At 46.4% G+C, this 21,886-nt stretch overlaps 1 protein-coding gene across 13 annotated transcripts in view; it reads left to right on the forward strand.

Moving 5' to 3' along the window:
* The window catches only part of CADPS (calcium dependent secretion activator), a 206,109-nt gene that overhangs the window by 181,697 nt on the left and 2,526 nt on the right, over window positions 1-21,886 (forward strand). For all 13 annotated transcript variants that reach the window (XM_072934705.1, XM_072934712.1, XM_072934707.1 and 10 more), the window contains 3 exons: window positions 132-164; window positions 2,754-2,861; window positions 21,272-21,376. In XM_072934705.1, the coding sequence (XP_072790806.1) occupies window positions 132-164; window positions 2,754-2,861; window positions 21,272-21,376 (246 nt within the window). The remainder of the gene's footprint in view (window positions 1-131; window positions 165-2,753; window positions 2,862-21,271; window positions 21,377-21,886) is intronic.

Consider the following 21,886-nt stretch of genomic DNA (forward strand, 5'->3'; position numbering starts at 1 on the left):
ACCCTTTTCAACCTACTCAGCATTATGTTGTCCCAAGTCTTAGCTGGAGATGGTCTTAGATAGTTTAAAGAAAAAAACAAAGACCTGAAAAGGTACTGATGGTGTTAACTCTCTTCTTGTTCCTTTTACAGGTGAAGGCTGCTTCCAAATACGTGGATGTACCCGTAAGCACAATTTAAACAACTTCTGCCACAGTAGTTTGCATCATGCTTTGGTTTATGGCATGTGTAGCAGCCCACATTATGCATTAACAGCCAAGATTGAACCATGGGCCTTCATACTTCTAACATTTGAACTGGAAAGGATTTCTCCATTATGTTAATAATGAGCAGTTACCCTCTTATGGAGACCTATGAGGCTGTTTAGGCAACAATTTGCAGATGGTGTCAAAAAGGTACCATATTTATGCAATTGGCTTGAATCACATTTGAAAAAAAAGTGGGAGAGTGCATTCTGTTGATTCTTCATTTGGACTTGTACAAATACAGTATAATTTCCAAACAAAAAGTCCAGACATGTTAGAACTGAGCCAACACACATCTAACACATTAGCTAATCTATTTTATTTTTGTTCTTCTAATTGTTGGTTTATTTTACTCTTTTGGAAAATGACTTTTTTATTACTTTGGGGAAATGGTGATCAGCTACCAACATGTGTTTGGGAAATTGTTAATGAAAATAATTTTTTTTCCATTTTTCTGTAATTGGTGTAGGGAAACTGTACATCGTCTCCTCTAATTAGACCTTGATTCATAAGGAAAAGAGCCCTTAATGTTCTTAGACAGAGCACTTAACTTGCCAGAAATTTACATTTAAATTAAGTTGAAGTGTAATATATGAATGTTGGCTGGAATAAGGGGTTACTGTAACATTTACAGGCAGAAAGATCCTGAGCAACTGCAAATGCAGAAAAATAGATCTTAATATGCCACACCAGTTCCTGCATCCAGTGAGACTGGGCAGTGGAAATCAACAGTAACTCAGTTGAGTCTGATGATGTGTCTGTATAATGTGTGTATATTTAATGCAGGTGTATTGTTCTGCATGTTCTCATATGACAATGTGATAAATTTATCAGATATCTTGGACCACATCATCTGCATTTGGTTTCTTTCAGCCCTTTAGCCCAACCTAAATGTTGCCTGCAAAATTATCATATCTTGAGCCTAGCATGGAAAAGACAAACTCTCGAATACTAAGAGGTTTTGCTTGGTTTAAAATACTCCAGTGCAGATGTGGGCATCCTGTTCTCTCGGAGTAATAAAAGCAAGATTTTGAGAGCCTTGGGAAGAAAAACTCAAAATTTATTTCTTGCCCTGAAAATGTGGAGATCCTTCAGATGAAATGTCCTAGTTGTTTCAGTGCATCTTAAATATTTAGTCATCAGAAATTTGAACACAGAACAGTTATTTTAAGTAACTTCTATGGCAAAGCATGGCCTTTTCTGAGGCCTCTATATTCCGAAAGTAAAGCATTTCCAGGGAAGTGTTCTTAGTAAAATGTTGTGTAACCCTTTCAAGCTTTTCCAAAAGCATCGTACCTTGGACACCCAGGGGAGGTCTGCAGCAGGGTCTGCTCCTCTCCTCAAAGCCAGACAGATGCTCCAGTTCTTTGTGTAAATTAGAGCAGAAATCATTCACCTGGGTTAGTTTTCAGTTGTTTCCCCACCTGCCTTGGAAATGAAACTGTATTACAGTGGCTTCCTTGACAGCCTCAACATTTAATGAACAGAACCACCAGACCCACACACCTCCCAGACCTGTGCAGAGGCCACCCCGTGGTCCGTGAGCCACTGCCTATCCAGGGGAAGGAGAAAGAAAAACCTATTTGACTAGAAGACAGAGGGGAAATTCTGGTGTTGAACAGAAACACACCACTTAAATTTAATTCCGCAAATGTTAGTTAAATCAAATTCTGTAATTCTGTTGCAATTGTCTTGGTACAAACCAATCCGTCTAATCCTGCCTTGGAATGGGCACGATCAGCAGACTGAAAATTGCTTGAAAGTGTAACACTTGACTACTGCCACGTTTGTGTTGTCCTCATTGTTTTTCAAATTAATACCTTGTCATTGTTGCAGTAGGTGTTAAGAAATGTCACTGCCTTCCCAAGGGCCAAGCACTGGCCCTTTGCTTGATAATTGTTTGCTTTGTATTAAAAAACTCCCTTCCTACTGCTTTCCAAACTGTCCTCATTTTCACCCTGGAAATTACATGGATGTGCTAACTAACTTCAATTTACAGCGGCTGACAATCGTATCTTACAGAGAAATGATACTCTGTGATCTGAGGTAAATCACAGTAATGGAAACTAATGACACTAGTTATTAACAAACTTACAACGTGCCATACAAATTTAAGGTTTTGTGGCAGCTCTTGTAATGACTCGTGTTGCTGTATTTTAATGGGTTTCATTTGAGGTAAGTTTGAATCCAATATATCAAGCAATGTGAACTCAAACAAGATTTTTTTTTTAAGTCTTTTTCCATCCAGCTGCTTCAGTTCCCATTTGCTTTAAAGCAATGCTGTTATCCCCAAAATCTTGCATGTTTGTATGTTACTCTTTAGAAAGCAGTTAAATTCTGCAGAGAGCTGTAGAAGTGTGACGTCAGGTAAGTGTTCATCAGGTAAGGAAAGGGCAAACTGCAGGAGGACAGCAGGAGATGGAAGAGAAGGATGAGGCTGCACAGAGAAGCTGCCCCCTGCGTCACTATTCATGTTTTTCTCTCTCTCTCTCTTCTCTCCTCCATGCAGAAGCCAGGAATGGACGTTGCTGATGCCTATGTGACATTTGTCCGCCACTCTCAGGATGTCCTGCGTGATAAGGTCAATGAGGAGATGTACATAGAAAGGTTATTTGATGTAAGTAAATGCCCTCTCCTCCTTGGACACCAAGCAGGAGAGACCCAAAATGTGACAAAATAAGACAGGAGGATAAGTCACATTTTGAGACAATTTATTGGTTATAGCTTTAAAAAATAAATCTTTCCCTTCTTTCTGACTAAGGCTTGTATCTGCTCTCTGCCTGCTTTAAATCTCCACTCTAGTCTACTGTGTCTTAGTCTGTGTGTGGATTTTAAAGAAACAGTATCTTCTAAGAGAGCTCTTTAATATGTTTAAGCTTGTGTAAATTTCTCTGTATCAGAACATCTCAGTCATTGTTCTCAGTGTCCAAATTTGAGCCAGGTTTTTGGCAGAGGTGTTTGCTAAGGGCCAGCTCTTCTGCACGTTTTGCATTGTTTCATTGACAAGCACTCCAAATCTGACAGCAAATTTAACATACTAAACTTTAATTTTAAAAGCTAATCAAAACAGAGCTGAGTATGAATGGGCTTTGGTATAATGGAGGACCATGTTGTGGTGTCTGCCACTAAAGGTAAATTTGAGACATGCTCTCTTTGATGAAGATAGCTGCTAGGAACTGACCCAGATGTTCACAGCTAAACTGCAGTTGGGCAAGATCAGTTTGTTGGACTGTGAGAGAACAGTGACCTGTGATGCCTGAGACTTTTAGGTTTGGATGCATGTCAAAAGTATTTCTGTTTCTGTTGCTTTTGTTTTGTTACAGCCTTTCTGTCCTTGCAGCTATTCTATAGTAAAGGTTTTCTGTTGATGACCAGGCTGCAGCATTAGTGTTTCAGTCTCTCTAGGGTATTTGTCCATATCTCAATTTCTGTTTGAAGCAGCTTCTTTCCCTACTTTCCTTCCTTCCATCTCTCAGCAGTGCCATGTCTCAGTCTCCTGGCTCTGGAACTCTAACAGCCTTCTGTGCTTTCTTTACTCACTCTTTTGCTTCCTCAGTGTGCAGGGAAAGCTGCTTTTCCCCAGCCAACCTCTTCCTTCACTCAATACTTCTCTTTCTGCACATTACCTGTCCCTCAGAAACCTCTTCTTCCTTTACAATTCCCACTCTCTCTTTTCCCCATAACTTACCAGATTAAAATGGAACTTATCTCTCATGTCAAATGTTTTATCACATTATATCAAGTGGCATGAATTAAGAGTCAAATAATCTTGCTGTGTACATCTACTAGCATGACCCATATCCACTGAGAATGCCTCATTCATGCACAGAGCACAGCAGTGCCTCCTCCGGGCTCGGCTCCTGCTCGCTCCGCTCCGGGGAGAGTTTGCAGCGTGAGCACCAGACGCAAATCACCCATCAAGCAGGCATGGGGAGAAAAAACAAAACATAAAACAAAAGACTGTCGCTTCCATCTGCAGCGGGCCTGCGAGTGCATTGCTCGTTTGTGTTGAAATTTATTCCGTGAGCAGTTAAATTTCCAGAGCTCATCTGGACTGTTCTTTTCAATGCCCACACTGCCTTTTCCCTCATCCTTTCCCTATGATTCACAGTTGGTGTGTTTGTGCCGATTTGGGCCATTATTTCCAATTTTCAAAAGGCTGTAATTAACACAAATATTGATTTCAGTTTGATCCACTCATACTTGGTTTTACCAAGCCATATTTTAAACAAATTAACAGTTGACATGGACTAAAAAACGAAAGAGCAGCTACCTTGGTAGAAAGCAAAAAATGCAAAACCCTTCTTTCCCTCCCTGCCTTCCTCAAGCCTCCCTGATCCATATGGAATTAAATAATCAAGGATGGGGTTTTTACATTTCTCTCCTGTTTTAACTTACACTGGCTGCAGGTGGGAATTGCAGCATGTGGGAGCTGTTCCCATTCCTGTTCCTATTCGTGTTCCCATTCCTGTTCCCGTTCCTGTTCCCATCCAGTGGGACAGAGCTGGGATCTAATGCTGCTGGCATGTTTGCATGTGTCTCATGTGCGTGAGTGTGTGCCTGTGAGCAGGGAGAGCTGTGGGGTGGTTGCTTTGCAAGCGGGGAATGGATTGTGCCAAGCCCTTGTCACCCAAAACTTGGAATTATCTTTTGAGCAGTCATGTATTGCCTTTGTCAGGTTGTAGCTGAAGGAGCTGGCTCCTGTGGTCAGCTCCCTCATGGCTCAGGTGCTCCTGGTGGGGCAATACCAGCACAGGGTTTACATGGGGGTCAGCAGACTCCATTTAAGTTGGTGCTGTGTTCACTCATGTTAGTGTAAAGGCAGGAGCGAATGCTTAACTCTATTATCGAGCTCAGGAAGAGCCCTGCAGCCTTTTGCCCCTCTCACCTAACCCGGCAAAGCAGCGTGGTCATGGGGTTTTTAAACTTCTTTGGTTTTATTTTCCAAGGACATTTTAGGTACTAACTACATCTTTAATAAGAAAGAGAAGAGGAATAATGAAAAATGGTATTTATGATGCTAAGTTAAAGTTGGACATTATTTTGTTCCTTCTTCCGTCAGCATGGCAGGGGAACAATCCTCTTAGCTGCAGTTTGTCCAGGCAATGAGATTATTAACACTTTCACAGCCAGGTCCTCAGCTGGTTTAGTGCAGCAGTGCTGGCTTGCTCCAGCCAACTCTCAGTCCAGTTTAGGCTGTTGTATGACAATAGGGGCAGCTGTGGCAGCAAACAGCTTAAACCTGCCTGCAGGCAAGTCCTATGCACCAAATGGGGTCCCAGTAAAGACACAGTGTGGGGCTGCATCCCCTTTCTGCACAGTCCTGAGCAGTGCAGGAGCAGAGGTGCACAGTGCAAGGTTGTCTGTTGCGCGTTTTGTGGGGTTTGAGCTCCTGGGATACCCCTAATCCCCACACTTCGCTGCAATCCTGCCCCATGTTCCCATTTATTCCCCATTTGTTTCCTCCCCAGCACAGAGGCTGCAGAGTGTGTTAGGCCATGTCCCCAGAGACACTGGGTTAATATGTCTTTTCTTGGCATTTGCCATGGTTCTTAGCTCAGAAACCACCTCTCTTCCCCTGCATCGCCTGACTTGCTCATGCCTGCAGAACAGGGCTCTGCTCTCTGGGAGATACTGCTGTTTGTGGCAGATTATTGTTATATTTCTGTGTGGTCTCTGAGATAATCCTCTTAATTCTGAAAATTAGTCAGGATGGGTTTTCCCCCCCTGCCTGAAATAGAGTCATCTTAATTTTAAAAATCTGTATTCTTGGGATCATTGAATGAACAGATTGATCGTGGAGTTCTGCTGGTAATCAAAACCTAACTAGCTTTTTGGCAGTGCTGTTTACTGCAGAGTAACATGACTTATTTACTTGGCCTGGTTCACTAATTTGATAACATTTAAAGCTAAAACACTGTAATAAGGCCCATTGGTAGAGAGCAGTGGTAACAGAGGAGTTTCAGAATAGCATCGTAGCATCTCCTCCCTGCACTCCTGTGCCTGGCTGGGTGCTTTGGGATTTAAACTCTATGGTATTTTGCACACAATGCAGAAGGATCACAAACTCTGTGTGGTGCCTGATAGGAAGTAAAATCTTATCACTTTTTGCCCAGAAAGGGGAGCAGCATTGACATGCAGAATGGAACTTTTTATAGGAACAATGAGGCAGAAGCAGGCTGGTGTATCTTAAATATACGAAATTATCTTCAGAGTGATCTAGAGTCTTCAGACCAATCCTGAAAAAATCAGATCCTCTTTGTCTTAGGTCACTCAGAATTTCACAGGATCAGAGTTTATACATCCGTCATTTTGTCTGAAGGCAGTGGGAGTTTTACTTGCGAGGGTTGTGCCCTTTGACAGAAGTTATTTCTAGATCCATGTATGTGTGTATATCTTTACAAACACCCTTAGATACTCACAGTATAGGTTTCAACCCCTCGCAACATATGTGATCGAGAAAGTCTATGATTGACTAGTAGATAGTGCGAATGCCAACCTTTCTTCCACATAAATCGGTAAACACTAATGTAAAACGTAGGGTGACTATTTCCTCCCCAGCCACAGCGAGTAGCACATACACAAAAGGCTACTGAACATCGGGTGAGCTCCCCGAGATCCTGCGAATTCCAGCATCCTGATGCAGTCCCTGAAGAGCGCAGATGGCATTTTTCTCTCTGATGATTAATTCAATATCTTACCCAAAAAAACAAAAACATGCTTTTGATATGAGGGATCAAAACACCAAGAGAAGCTCCTAAGATTGTGAGGACCTAAAAAAAAAAAATTAATTTATTTTTTTCCTCCTTGTACTTCTTGAAGACACCAGCCTGAGTAGAAGATAAGGATTAAAACAGATGTGCTTAGTGCTAGTTCATCTGCTTAAATCTAGCAGTCTCTGAGATCAGTGATTAAAAAGCCATCTCTAACTTTGATGAAATCCACTGCAATGGTAATTCTGTGTCTCTGATCGCTGTCTTATGGGCCTCATGTCTGCCTAAACCGGACATAAAAAACATTTCACTGGAGATGATACATGGATTATATGGGTCAATTATACACTTAATCTGCCTTCTGGAGATTAAGTGTGCATGGATTGACCCTGTGTATTTGGCTTGTCCTTGGCAGTTATCAGATCAGGAAGGTTGCCTTTACCAGAAAGTCTGGTAAGAACTTAATCACGCAGTGATACTGCCCGCCGAGGTGGCAGCAGCCACCGTGCTTTTTGCAGAAGGCAGTTTTACCACTTCACTGTCACTCTGAGTCTTCAGCTCCCTTGGTCTGTGTCACAGCCGGGATAGCAGACGGAGAACTTACTCAGAAACGAGAAATGAGCCTGTTCTTCTCTGCAAGACAGAAATGGCTCTTAGTCTTGATGGCAGGGTGGGATTAGCAGGGTCTGGCAGTTGTAGCAGGGAGGGCAGTGGGGAGACCAGGGTTTGCTCTGCCCCTGGCTGTCCTCAGTGCAGAGCAGCAGTCACTCCAAGTCCTCTCAGCAGCTAGAGGAGCCAGCATGTCCTTCCCACCACCTTCAGGGAGGCAAAAGCTCCTGGCTGAGGCTCCAGCATCAAGTCCTGTCCCTCAGGCTCAACTGAGTTTGCCTTTTAGGAAGTACCAGTGATATCCCAAAGCAGATGTTGCATCAAGTGGATTTTGATGGATTTTAGGAAGAAACCAAAATCCCTCAGCCAGGAGCCCAGCAGGAGTGCTGGGGGCATGGTGCAGGACTATCTTCATGTTTCCAAAGCAGGCTGCCCTTGCTGGTATCTGACTTCTAAATATCAGAGATAATAAGGATGCAGGACACTGTGTGAGTCTCAAGGCTTCAGCAGAATCCTTATACACACTTCCAGGAGTCTGAGTAAGCATTTGTCACTGGAGGATCCACAGGCAGCTCAGCATATGTTTCAGTACCTACACATTAGAGCCTGATAGCACACCTGAGTATATTGAAAAAATAAAAAACACAGCTAGATCAGTTAATTCAGCAAGTCCTCTGCAGATACTGAGGCATTAGCTTATTCTTAAAATCAAAGCTTTTGCCCTTAGCAGGGTTACTCACTTGAATTTTGGCAGCTCCTTCAAGGCATGCTTGCAGGATCATGACATTTCTTGCTAGACCATAAGCCTTGCATGGCACAATTAAATGCCAAAACAGAGCCCTTCCCATCCTCCCTTCTTCTTCCCCTCTCCAATCTCAAAAGCCTGGTTGTGAGTCAGTGGAGCTACTCACTGTGAGTTGGAATTACTCACAGGAGGCCGGGTTGCAGGATCAGGGGAAGAACGGATATCAGGCTGCGCGCTGGGCTCCCATCTCGTATCTGCTTGTAGCCACACTCACCACTTTCTCTTAGACAGACAACAACCTGTTTCCTTCCCACGCAGCTAGACTGCTCATTAGGGCACTAACTCTCTCCCACTCCCATCCTGATATGGCCTCCACTGAGCTATTTCTTCTCTGTTGTTTTTTGCTTTTTTTTTTCCCCCCTCTCTCCCCTTCCAGAGTGAGTTGTGAAATTAAGACAATTAGGCACATTGATCTCAAGGGTTCACAGCTTACATTTCCCTCTCTGTGCATCTTTGGAGGAACCAGAGCCGTGCAGCTTCTGCTGCCCTTTGCTGGCTTGGCAAGGCTCAGACCTGGACTTGGAGTTGATCTCACTGCAGGACTTTTGCTGGGAAAAAGCATAAAATTGTGGTAGCAGTTGTCAGTATATCTTTTAGGGGACTAATTTTCTTTGTCCAGAGGAGGCATAGAGTACACTGTCCTTCTGTGCCCTTTTGGAATCACAGGGAAGAGGGGAGAGGAGCTTAGGACTGACACAACTCCTCAGAGGCAGCCCTTGTCCTCTGATATTCCCCTCTGTTAGCTTCACACAGCCCAGGCATGCACTGGGCACATGGCCTCCTGGCTCCCCCTCAGCAAGGCTTCTTTCCTGAAGTGCTCATTTAAGTAGGTTCCATTTAATTTATTTTAGGGAGAGTCTTAATAAAATAAATCCTAGATCTGTCACTGGATTTTACATGTTTGAAAGGGGTTTTTTCCCCTCCTAAATGTCTTTATCAGAACAGCTTTTCGTGTTCCAGTAGACATTTGGTTGAAGACAGTTAATTTGATTTCTTTTCCAGAGGAGATTTTCCATTAATCATTCTAAGAAGGCAGACTGATTGCTCCGTTACGTTAAGGTCAGCACAGGCTTGCTAACATCATCTGCACCGTGCTTTTGAGCGTCAGAGATTTGTGTTTTGGGGCTGGCACTGAGTGAAAGATCATTTATTTCCTGGTAGATGTGAGTAGCCCAGGCTTTGGGGAAGCAGGAGCATGGAATTCTCCATCCAGAGAGATCCTTTTTCTGGGCAGCCTCTGACCAGGAGCTCTCTGCGCGTTGATGACTGCGGACGAGTTGCGCGGTGCGCTCTGCCTTCCAGCTGATTTTGGGAGGCTGTGGCTGAGCGGAGCTCCATCCTGTGGGCCATCAGGGAGGAGAGCCTGGCTGCTGAGCCCTGCTCCTGCGGTCCCGGCTGCATCCAGGGGTGCGGGAGCGTGGGAAGGGCCGGGACGCGCCGTGCCCGCAGTGCGCGGGGCTGAGCCGGGCTGCGCTCCCTCCTGCCGGCTGTGCCCGGAGCCTTTGCCCAAAGCAGCTCTCGCTGCGGGACAATGAGGAATTGTCTGATTTCCAGCAGCGCCTTCAATCCGTCTTTTCCTTTCCTCCCCCTGCATCCCAGTGCCACACAATTGCTGCTCAGCCCGCGCCGGCCAGCGGTGCGTGCCGGATTAGCCGGCCCAGGTCATTTTGTTCCTCTTGATCTGCGGCTCTTTCCTTTCCCGGTGCTCGCTTAAGCCTGGCCCTGGATGTATGATATCAGCATTCAAAAATGCCTGCTGGGACTCGGGCAGGGAGCGCACTGCGCCCGGTGTTTAACCCCAGGAAGGAGAGAGACCAGGGAAGCTGCTGCAATGTCCAGGCAGCCTCTAGCTACTTTTTTGGAATTTGCATGCATAAAAGAAGCAGATAAAGTTTATCAAGTCCCACTTCATGACAGCTTCTAATTTAAAGTGATAACAAGTATAATGAAAGTATTCTATAACATGCATTGCTGTGCGTCTTACTGAACAACTGTGCAGCCAGTTTTATCATCACTGCCTCACACTAACAGGGCTCTGGAATCAGGACAGAAAAATAGCAGTTGTGTGGATATTGTGGTTTTACTAGGCTGCTTTATATAGAAACTCATATTTTAACATGTCAACTTCATTTCTTTTTTGAAAAATGGAAATAAGCAGAGAATATTCTATAAGTTAAAAATGTATTTGAGAACAAGCATCCATACAGGAGTGGTTTTCTGTTTGTGCGCCTTTATAGATTTTTATGCAGAAGCTCTTTCATTTAGGAAAAGGGAGGTCTGCAAATTCCTGCAAAGCAGCAGGTTTTTGGGGATTTAATTTGGCAGCTCCTAGTGAATGCTGTGCACTTTGCAGAGCTGTATCTGCAGTGAAGGAGAGAGAGCTCAGCACCAGAGCCCACCTGGTGCTGTGCCCAGGCCCCTGCTCTGTGTGTAGGGATTTGGGATTCTCCATGCCAGCACAGCCTGGAGAGGCAGGGTCTTCCAGTTCAGGGGTTCATGTAGCCAGGACAGGCTTTACCTGTTACCTAAAAAAGGTATCTTCTGGAGGTGTAATTCAGTGTATAAAGAGAATTAGGACTGTCCAGTTTCTGAGAGGAAATGAGGCACCTGCTGAAGCACTCAGCCTGCAAACCCAACAGGTTTAAGCATGGAATATCCCTGGTTTGAGGATACTGTGGACGGGAGAGAAATTTGGGGTGGCAGCCTGCTTCCTTCCCAGACCACCAACTCCTGCACCCCCTGCCATGGGCCAGTAGTTGTTTGCACAGGGTCTCTCCTGCAGTTTTCTCTGCTGCTGCCCTCCATCCAGGCATGACCAGCACATGGCCTGGCAGGTCTGCCCTCCTCAGAGCAGCAGCAGCAGCCCGTGGCTGGGATGGATTCAGAGATGATCTGTGTGTGGGGCTGGTGTGAGTGTTTGCTGGCAGCAAACCCCAGCAGACTGGGACCAGGCTATCCCTGGCTGTAGGAAGAGAGGAGCCAGCACTGCAGGTGCATTTTTCCGTGAGATTCTCCCCCGGGAAGAAAGGGAGTCACTGGCACATTCACCCATCACTTCTGCGGGGATGTGAGTGTAGGGCTCTTTGCTAGGCAGACTTTGGTGTCTGGCTAGCAGAGCAGACCACCTTGAAATGCAGCTCGAGACCACCTGAATGAGTACAAGGCATCAGAGTACAGTACAACTCAGCATCAGAGTTGTTCCTCCCCCCTGCAGGAGCAGTAGTGTTGCAGATCCCTTTCCGGCTGTGTCCCTGCTGTGGGAACCTTTTGCCCGTGTGCTGAGAGTGCACAGATCGCCTGCAAAGCCACTGAGGGTCGGCACAGACCAACCTGCAGCCACCATGGCTGTGGAGTCACAGCTGACAGGACATGTGTAGGTGTTACTGCTTTGTGCAGCACTAGGAGCGGGGGCTATTAGGGATGAGCTTCTTGGGCACACCAACACAAAAGGTATTGACCCTCCCTGTCCCCTCTGAAAAGGAATAACATTTTGGGTTAAGAGCAGGGAGAAATCCGCAGCAGGGAGCATGCAGGTTGGGCTGTGCCCCTCTGGAGAGCAGGGGATTTGTGCCACCCCAGCAGCACAGGCAGCACCCAGGAGCCCCGGCCTCCCTGCCATGAGCCCCTGTGGTGGGTACCTGCCCAGGCAGCGAAGGGTGAGGCGGCAGGCTGAGCACGGCCTGGAGCCCAGCTCCGAGCACTGGGGGCTCTCAGGTGCCATATGCACTGCAAAGAGCGTGCGGCACTTCCCCGCGCTCCTTCCCAGCGCTCCTCCCTGCTGGAAGGCAGAGCTCTTACGCCATTCAAAGTTGTTTTGTGGTTTATTTTTGGGAAAGGGGGGGGAAAGAAATAATGTAATTCGGTGATGCCATTTGCATCCTAGACAGATGATGAGTTGCTCTGGCTAGCAGCTTAACCCTATTAGGCAACGTTAGGGACTGTGACTTTATTAAATAATAATACAAATTATTTTCATATCGAGACCCTTTGACTTTGTAACTTCCTCATATTGGTACGTTGTCAACAAGAATGAAATTTTGTAGTTAAGGAATATAAAATAGAGTAAAAGGCATCCAGAATTCACAGCTCTGGGGTGGATGTTGAAGAACACGCTGTGTGTACTCGCAGTGATAGCATTAGAGTGGTACATAAAATACCACGGAAGAAAATACTTTTACTTCAGTAATAGCTGTGAGTGTGACCTGGGAGACTCCAAACTTATTCACAAGGCTTTGGTAGAATAAGGTCAAAATTTTATTTAAAAAAGAGACCTCAAGGTTTCAGGGGATTTTTATCAAATTGCCAGAATTTTTATCACTTTGCCAGATCTCTAGAATTTAATGTGGAGTTTTATAGAGAGGCTTAGTTCTGAAAATGAGGGTCATGTTGCCTGCTGTGAGGACCACTCGCCCAGAGCCCTGCTGAGCACAGCTAACAGAGGCTTCTCTCACAGGGGCGAGGTGCAGACGTGGGGTTCCCAGTTTGGCAGAGGGGTCACGAATCCCAAATACTGACACTTCATGCACACAGTTCCTGGACATACCAAGGCAAAGACCCTGCAGAGAAGTTAAATTAGCACAGTGCAAACTGTCACCAAAGCTTAGATTTATTTTCTGAAAGATACTTTCCTAAGGGTCTGAATTTGGGGTGAATCATCTTTCTACCAGCAGCCTGAGGGCTGCCTGAAGCCCTCCCAGCGCTCTGCCGTGTGCTCTGTGGAGCTGCACCAACACACCGACTTCTGATGTTGGCTTTTCATACCTAACTTAAAGAATTATGTGCCACAGAAAAGCTGCCTAATGACCGGACAGCGTTATTATCTGGCGTGCAGCAGCATAGCAGGACGATAACTATTTATTTACTCTTTGTGGATAATGTTCTGTTATTTTCTAGTCTTTGGCAATAGCAAGAGAGCATCTGATATATACAATATTGGTGTGTATCCAATTGTTTGTGAACATCCCAAGTTTTGAAACATGGTTGTGAGAGAGGAATATAAGCTTAAGCTTGAAAGGCTAAAAAGCAGAAAGCCCCACACGTAAATGCTATTATACACTTAATGAGGCAGGGTTTAAAAAAAAAAAATCAGCCACACAAGTTGGTTTTATCAAAGAAAATGTATAAATAACAACCAGTGATTCAGAGTGCCTCACAAAGGGAAAAGCAGGGACGGGAAGCTAGCACTTCACTTGTGGCATTCAGATAATTCTATTTACTACACTAATCTTTTGGGCTTAGCAATTGACAATCAATATATTATTATCAACAAGCGTTAATGCAAACAAAAAGCTTCTATTTCTTTTTTTAACTGTGTTCCCCTAAGTCCCTTAAATTTAATTAAAACCAGACAGCTCTCCTTCTAGTACAAATTAGAGTTAAAATCATATTAAATATTTGTTCCACAGGAAAACAAAAGTGTCAGCTTGTGCTACTGGGTTTGGCTGTTTCTTTTTTCCTCCTTTTTTTTTTTTTTTTTTTTTACACACAGAGGAGAAAAAAAAAATACCAGCTACTCAAAGTTAAAATAAAGTCTCTCTCCCTCCCTCCCCGTCTCCCAAGACTACTGTCTATAACATGTTGTTCCTTATAGAAAGTGGGATATGGTGGCATTTGCTTGATTAACTTGCTCGACAAAAGTGACAGCTGCTGTGGGTGCATGTAGCTAAGCTGCACAGCGCAGTTCCGCCTTTGTACATCTGTCAGCAAAAAAGGAGGAATAAAGAGTGAAAAGAGACAAATTGGTCCCAAAAGGCAATCCATTCAACTCAGGAGGTTTGCTCTATTCAAGCACTCGCTGGGAATCTCAAGTGCTAGGTAGCTTATTCAATTTCATTCATTCTTTAGAATGAGCCCTCAAGTGTTTAATTTCTTATTCTGTTGAATAAAAGGGGGGCTTTTTTTTTTTATTGGAAGCATTAATTGTAAGACTAGCTGATCAATGCCTGCAATATTAACTCATTGCTTATTTTATGGTTAGCTGTGTGCTCCGAGAGCCGCTAAACTTATTTCTGTAACGTGGGCAGTGTCACACCAATTTCGGTGCTTCTGGAAAACCTGGGCTCCCACAGCAATGTCGTTGTCAGTGCCCTGAGCCCTGTGCCCTGCCCAGCTTGGGGGAATGGTCCAAATCCTTGGCAGGTGTAAATCGAAAGAGTGGCTGGGTCATTATTGGTGCCACCCATGGCTGCGGCCAGGACACGACCGAGCCAGATGCTCTTTGCCTGGGGGCTCAGCCCTGAGCCCACTGCAGGTTTGGCCCTCTGTGCTGGAGGAGGTTTTGTACCTCCAAATGCTGAGCTGCCTTTGGCTGGTTCTTCGGTCCCCAGCGAAGGGCAGGGCCGGTGAGCCCTTCAGCCGGGCTCTGTGGAGAAATTACCAGGGCACAGTATGGATTTTGTTGAGTAGTGGCAAAGGAAGCTGATGAGAGGATGGGATGGGGTGTGCTGCATGGACAGGTCTCTGCTTGCCATCCAGAAAACATATGCTTGCAGGGGAGAGGTGTGCCTCTTCTTTCTTCGTGGTGTTGCAGAAGGTCCATCTCAGTCTCCTCACTGACACTGGCCCAGAGTGGTGTTTGTGCCTGAGTGCCTGTGGCTTTTCACCCACCTCAGCTCTGCCTCCTCCTCCTCCAGGGCCACTGCCACATGTCTGAACTCAAGCTTTTCAGACACACTTGTGACACCAAGGCCCCGTCCCTGCTCTATCCCCACTCTCCCAGCCTGGGGCACAGCACATCTTCTGCAGCAACACAAAGCTCAGGTTTCCAGAACAGCCTGAAAAACAGCTGGGCTCAGCTCTGCCAGCCTGGGAGCAGGGCAGTGCCTGGGAGCAGGGCAAGAGTCACTGCCCTCATCCACACCCGGCATCCCAGCAGAGCTGGCTGGTGGAAACGGGATTGCATAAGCTGCTGTGCACGTTCACGCTGGGAACATCTCTTTATTTCTGATAGACAGGAGTAGGAACTGCATTGGCTGTGAGGCCCTGGGCTTTGGGCTTGCTGCCTTTACCAAGTTTTTGGAACAGCAATGACTGCCTGGGACCAAGAGCAAAAGAAACGTTGAGGGAAGGTGGACAGGAACATTTTAGTGGCCAGAGAAGACTGAATGGACAGTGACTGCCATAGGGAAATCTGGGGTTGCAGGGCTGCAGCCGTTTCTGATGTACAAACCTGGCTGTGCTGCTGGGCACTCTGAGAGTGCAGGAAGGGATTGGGGCTGGCAGCCTGCTCCTGGAGAGTTCTGCTCCCACTCTCCACACAAGTCCTCCTCCAACACTGGCAGCTGTGTGCCCAGACAGCGTGTCCCTGCACTGCTGTGGCTGCGTCCCCACCTTCCCTGTGGAGATGGCACCTGCTCAGGGGAGGTGGCTGCCATGAATACACGTGGCAACACCAAATACCCAATTTGATCTCAGGGCCACCCAGGACTGGGCTGGACACAGCTTTGTCAGCTGTCCCCTACTGTCAGCAGTTGCAAATCATCACAGCCCCTGAGCTTCTGGCCCATTGGACAGGGATGCAAATGCCAGAAACAAAGAGTTGGTCTTTTTTTTTTTTTTTTTTTTTTTTTTTCCTGGCTGATCAGATCACTTTGATCTGTTGCCTGAGAGCAGGTTCAGTTTTCCTTTGGGAAGTAAGACTCACAGTCACCTTTTCCTCTCTCCCTTCCCACCCCTATGGTCCCCTTGTTTCGTGCTGGCCAGCTCAGGGATGCTGTGGTGGCGTCTGCCCAGCATCCAGTTCCTCATCTTTGAAACACCTTGAATTCAAGGGTTCATTTCAAAGCTGCCTTTCAGCATTTCAAAACAAGCCCATGTCCCAGACAAAGAGAGGGAGCCAGCCAGCATTCGGAGCCTCTTTGTGCAGTGTGTGTCACAGTTTTAAATAGATTTGCCCTGCTTGGATTGGTTCTGGTTGGAAAGCGAGTACTGAAATGAGAGGTCATAGGGGAGAGTTACTATGGTAATTGAGTAGTATCACCAGTAGTTTTGCTCTTATGAGCATTAAAGCACATAATAATAGACAAACAACAGTGGTTAAAGCAAGCAGGTAGGATTACTATGTTCTTTTGTCAGAAGTATATAATGTCTTGTAGTCAGTTTTAAAGACTTCTCAACCCCAAATCCACCCAGCAGTCACCTGCTGAGTAATTTTGTATGCCTAATCTCTAGCCCTTAACTACAAGCTTTCTGCTAATTTGAGGCAAATGGGTATTTTTGACACTAAATAGGGCAGTAAAGAATCCCTGACCTAGAAAAACTCCGTTCCAAGGCACTGAGAGCAGAAAAATATTCTTTCAGCATCCTTGTGAGACCTTTGGAATGACATAAAATAGCTTTGACTAAACTGTGCTGCAGCCTTCGATTAATGGTTTGCAGAAACTTGCTGAACATCCCTACTACAACTTCCCCCATAAAACTTGTCACTTCAGATTGCCATCAGCCACCACAACAATAATCATTTCATGCCTATTGCTAATTGCAAGCACAGCTGAGGCTCAGCAGGGTGCTCTTGCACAGTCCCAGGCCTTTATACCAGCCTCAATCTGTTGTATGGCACTTGTTCACACACAAAAAAACTACCAGTAAAGGCAGAAAGAGGCAGAGTCACAGGTTCCTTGTAATCCCTCTGCTACCCTGCTGACAACCCAGCCCTATAAGCATTCCTGGTTTTGTCCCACTCTTTACAAAAGCTGAAGTGACCTTAAGCTACTAGTATGTAAGCTTTTGAATGAAGAATACAGCTCCTTCAGGTGCCTTAAGAAGGAGTGTTGCATCTGGCTTACGAGATTCTGTTTGCAGCACTCCTGGGGTGAGCTGTGCCTTCCTGTAACATGTAAAATATGAGTGTGAACTCAAGGTTCATGGCAAGGAACAGGAGGTCATGCTTCGATTCAGCTCACACCAAAGAGAAAGGGGGTTTGCAGATGTTCCTGGGTGTGTGTAATGACACCACCTCCCGGAAAGCGCAGGAACCCAGCACAGGGCTGGGTTTTGATAAAATGTGCCACATTCACTGTGCTACTTGCAGATTTATTCATACCAATTTCTACAATTTATGTATTCAGAGACAAACTTGCTATTTCAGGAACTTATTGATCATGTTTTTGCATTAAAAAAAAAAAAAAAAAAAGAAGGCAGAGGGCTGGGGAACAAGTGAGCTTATTACAAGCTGGTTGGGGTGTTGGATGGGCAGCCATAGAAGTGCACCTTTTGTAATGCTCCAGCTCCTCTAAATGCCCATCCTGGTGCATCCCAGCTGGCCCATGGCCCACCTCATCCACCCAGCCTAGCAGCCAGCAGTGAGGGTTGTTATGAAAGACAGGAGAACAGGAAAACAAACCTGAAGGAGGGATTGAATTCCTGTCTGTACAAATACAGTACCTGTTTGCAGGACTGAGCTCTGATAGTGTCTGCATTTTCTCTGCTGGGGCTGGGTCATGGTGTGCAGCCTTGGGGCTGTGGTTTGCCTCTGCCAGAGCCCTGCACCCTTCCCTGCTCACATCCTGATGGAGGAATGGTACCCACCATGCATCCATGAGGATGCAGACTCCACAGCCTGTCCTCACCCTGTGCCCCCAGAGTGAGTGTAAATTGTCCCCTAGGTGAGGGACAGGGATGCCAGCAGCACCTGTAATGTGAATGTGCTACAGTGAGTTACATGTGGAGTTTTGTCCACAGGCCTGGACCATCACTGAGGTCTATTTGTTCTTTACAACCAGGCATGAGAAGTTTTTTGCAGAAAATGTATTTATGGTACTTACTTTGGTGTGCCCATGCCACAGCTGTGCTGTGGCTCCAGAAATGTGGCTGAAATGTGTTGCAAACCTCTTGGCAGAGCCCCAAAGTTCAGTATTTGGACTGTGACCTCTGCACCTTATTTTGGGGACAAGCCACAAGGCTGGAGCTGCATCCCCAAGGGGACCCTGTGTCCCCAGCATGAACCCCACTGCCCCTGAGGGAATGGCAGGCCCCCTTGGAGAAAGCAACGTGGCCAGTGTCCCCACAGGACCACTCTGTGCTCTTTTGTCTGAGGTGAATACGTTTCTGCTTAGGAGCATTTGGCTTTTTTGTTGTTTTTTTAATAATATAGTCATATGCAAATGTTATCTTCTTTGGTAGGTTAGTCATGAATCAGAGGGCTTATGCGTCTTATAGCACATCAACACTAGCGATAGCTAAAGGGAACATTTAATTTATGGGCTAACTTATTTTTATGAATATGCAGGGCTGAAATTCAGCAGTTGGTGTGTGCTCTATGAAGTGACGTGACGGTTTTGTGTATCAAGATCAATGAATTAGACTTTGTCTTTTTCTCATAAAGCAGAAAGTCTTAGGAGTAAGTTGGCTTTGAGAAAGAGAGCTCCTTTCATGCAGCCGAGCGCTACGCCTGGCTGAGCCCTTGTCAGCCGCTGCTCGAGAGGAGAGGGGTGCAATTCACTCTTGATTCAGAGGAGTTTGCATCTCCCCAGAACCCAGAGTGTTTGAAGTGCCCTCCAGAAACACAGAAAAGCATTTAATTTTGCCTACTTGGTAGCTCTCACAGCAGCAAAGTCACCTTGCCAATAACCTCCTGGCAGAGGTTATGATTTCTGTTTGGGATCACAGCCCTGTGGGCGTGTGTGGCGTGGGACAGACAGAAGTGGCAGGACCTGCCCCTGCCAGGGACTTCTCATCTCACGTAGAGTTGACACAAACAGCCAGCAGATCGTTCTGTGGAAGATGGGAGGCGGCAGGGGAAGGGAGGGGGTGTGTGTGTAACACCTGGTTGTGCCCTTCCTCTGGGGGCTCCCATTTGAAGAGGGGGCAGAAGGGGAAGGAGGTGTTTGGCTGACCTGGGCATCCATGTGCCAGCGCAGCCCTGGCTCACAGCTAATGTCACCCAAGAGCATGACTCAGTTAAGCACCGATTGCAGAAAAGCAGCTTTATGAACATTAACAATTTCTCTGGTTTGCCCGCGTGGGTCTGCAGCATTTCACGGGAAGCCAGGCAGATCCCCAGGGACAGCAGCTGCTCTGTGCCACCCAACCACCAGCTGGCTGTTGGCTGTCCTGGGTCAAGGTACTTGGGATTCCCAGGGGATATCCAGGGACACCCTGACTTCCCAGACTAGTCTGAGGGATTGGAAGGTATGAAGCCCCACCAGACCTTCATGTCTCCTGTGCTCAGCAGGTCCACACCAGTGACCCAGGTTGCTTCACTCACTGTTCAACCCTGTTCTGATGCCAGCACCTCAGGTGACAGCTGAGAGCTCCTGCTTGCCAGTCTCAATTAGTCTCACCCAAGCTCTTGCCAGCTTTCTGTCCTGGAGATGAAGGGTCAGCAGAATCTCTGCCACAAGTTGCACAAGGTGTAAGCACTGAGCATGAGGTCACCACATGCCATTTCTTCAGTGACTCATTTCTTTATTTTCTCAATTTTTTAAAGAGGGGGTGTAGAAATTAGAAGAGCATCATTGGAGTTGGGGGAAAAACTCTTCCCCGTGCAGCTCCCGGGTGTACTGCTACACAGCTCAGAGATGTGTGTTGAGCACACATTTTTGTGGTGCAGGGCAGGTTTAGTTTAGAGTTATTTGTTTGCTTTGGTGAGCCTCATGCCACCTTGTGGGTGCCAGTGTCAAAGGATGGAGGGAAGCAAATCACTGGCGGGTTTTGCAGTTACAGAATGTTCAGTTGTCTCCATTCTCCTGCTGTGCTAGCAGCAGGAAAGGACATGGTCTGTGTCAGACACCCCCGGCCTGAGGGGGCACCGAGGGGGGCACCAAGACCTGACTTGGACTGGTGTGAGGTTTCAGGCTTGTTGGGAGGCAGCTGCATCCCAAACTAACTTGGATGGTGCTCTGTCAGGATCTTCATAAACTGGTCTGGTGGAGTTTTTTTAGTATTTTAACTGGTTCCAGATTAATTGCATCTGGTCTGCAGTATGGGATTTGATCTCTGCGTATAAGAGAGATCACGAGAAGGGTGCAACTGCCCACACAGAGGTGTGATGGGTTTTATGGGTTTTTGCCTGCTTTGTAGCCACCCCTTGTGCTGTGCACCGTGGGGAGGTTTTGTGGTTCCCCACCCACCCCCAAGGCTTTGCTTTTCCTCCTGTCAAAAGCTCCCTGCTCATCTGTGTGGCATCAGACGTGCCATGTCAGCCCTGCGTGAGCAGGGCTCTGATCCACAGCCCAGCAGAGCCTTCCTGCACTGCGGGAATGGCAGGCTGCTGCCACACTGCTGCGAGCCTTTTTCACAGACAGCAGCACAACTTCAGCCCCTGGAGGGGCCCTGTGAGTTCAGCAGCTTGAAACAAGCTGATTTCTTTGCTGCTTTTCCATCTTTCATAACTGTGAGGGTGAAACCAAAGCACTTCCCACGCAGCCTGGGCAGACACCCACCTGTAGGTGCTTTCACCAGTGTCCTTCCCCCCAGCCAAATCTGGCCCTGCATGAACCTCCCCTCCACTCACCCTCGGGGTCCCAGACTCATCCTGTGGCTGTTTACAATTCAATTTGAAAATGGTAAGTAACCTGAGTGTGGGACAGACATCTTTAAAGGCAGGACTGTGTTCTCACTGTGGGGGAAACAGGTTAAACATGGCTCGAGCCAAACACACATCAATGCTGGCAAAATCAGATTACAAAACCTTGTGGCACTACTGGTGGCCGTTACCTTCCTAATAAGTTTTTTTTTTTTTGGTTTTTTTTTTTTGTTATTGTTGTTATTAAAATTTAAAAGCCCATGCATGGCAATTCTGTGTAAGAGCAGATGCCAGTCTCCCCTGTCAGTCTGTGGCCCCCATGAGCAGGCTGGCAGGTGGCAAAGGTGGGTGTGAGGGGATGCTGGGGGCACAAGCATCAGCCAGGGCGTCGCACAGAGCCCCGTGGGGGTGCTGGAGAAGTCGTGTCTCTCTTGCAGCAATGGTACACCAGCTCCATGAGTGTCGTGTGCACGTGGCTGACAGACCGCATGGACCTGCAGCTCCACATCTACCAGCTGAAAACCCTCATTAGGATAGTAAAGGTAAGCACATATCTGCATTAGGATAGTAAAGGTAAGCACATATCCTCATTAGGATAGTAAAGGTAAGCACATATCCTCATTAGGATAGTAAAGGTAAGCACCCACGGTGTTCCCAGTGCCCCTCGCTGGCAGGAGGAGCATGGGTGTGTGTGCCTGCATGTCTGTGCTCTGTCACTGGCAGATAAATTCAGAATTCATTAAAATTTTAAAGAATTAAGGGAGCTATGTCCATGGCAGGTAGCACTGGATAAACAGGAACTTTCAATGCAGAGAGATGTAAAATACAGGTGTGCAAATAAGAACAAAGCAGTTTCTTGCATTAAAAACAAAAAGAAAATTCTCTTGCTATTTGACCTTACCTGTACAGTAAGTGCACCAAAATTGGCCTTTTTGTGGACAAATTCACTGAACACACCAGTGAGCTCTGGTGTTAAAACGGGTTAAATCAACCCAAAAGTTTTAACTCTGTTTTGCTAGAAACATTTAAGCCCAGCTATGGCTCGTGATTAT

The sequence above is a fragment of the Taeniopygia guttata genome, chromosome 12 (assembly GCF_048771995.1).
Source record: "Taeniopygia guttata chromosome 12, bTaeGut7.mat, whole genome shotgun sequence".
Lineage (NCBI taxonomy): Eukaryota > Metazoa > Chordata > Aves > Passeriformes > Estrildidae > Taeniopygia > Taeniopygia guttata.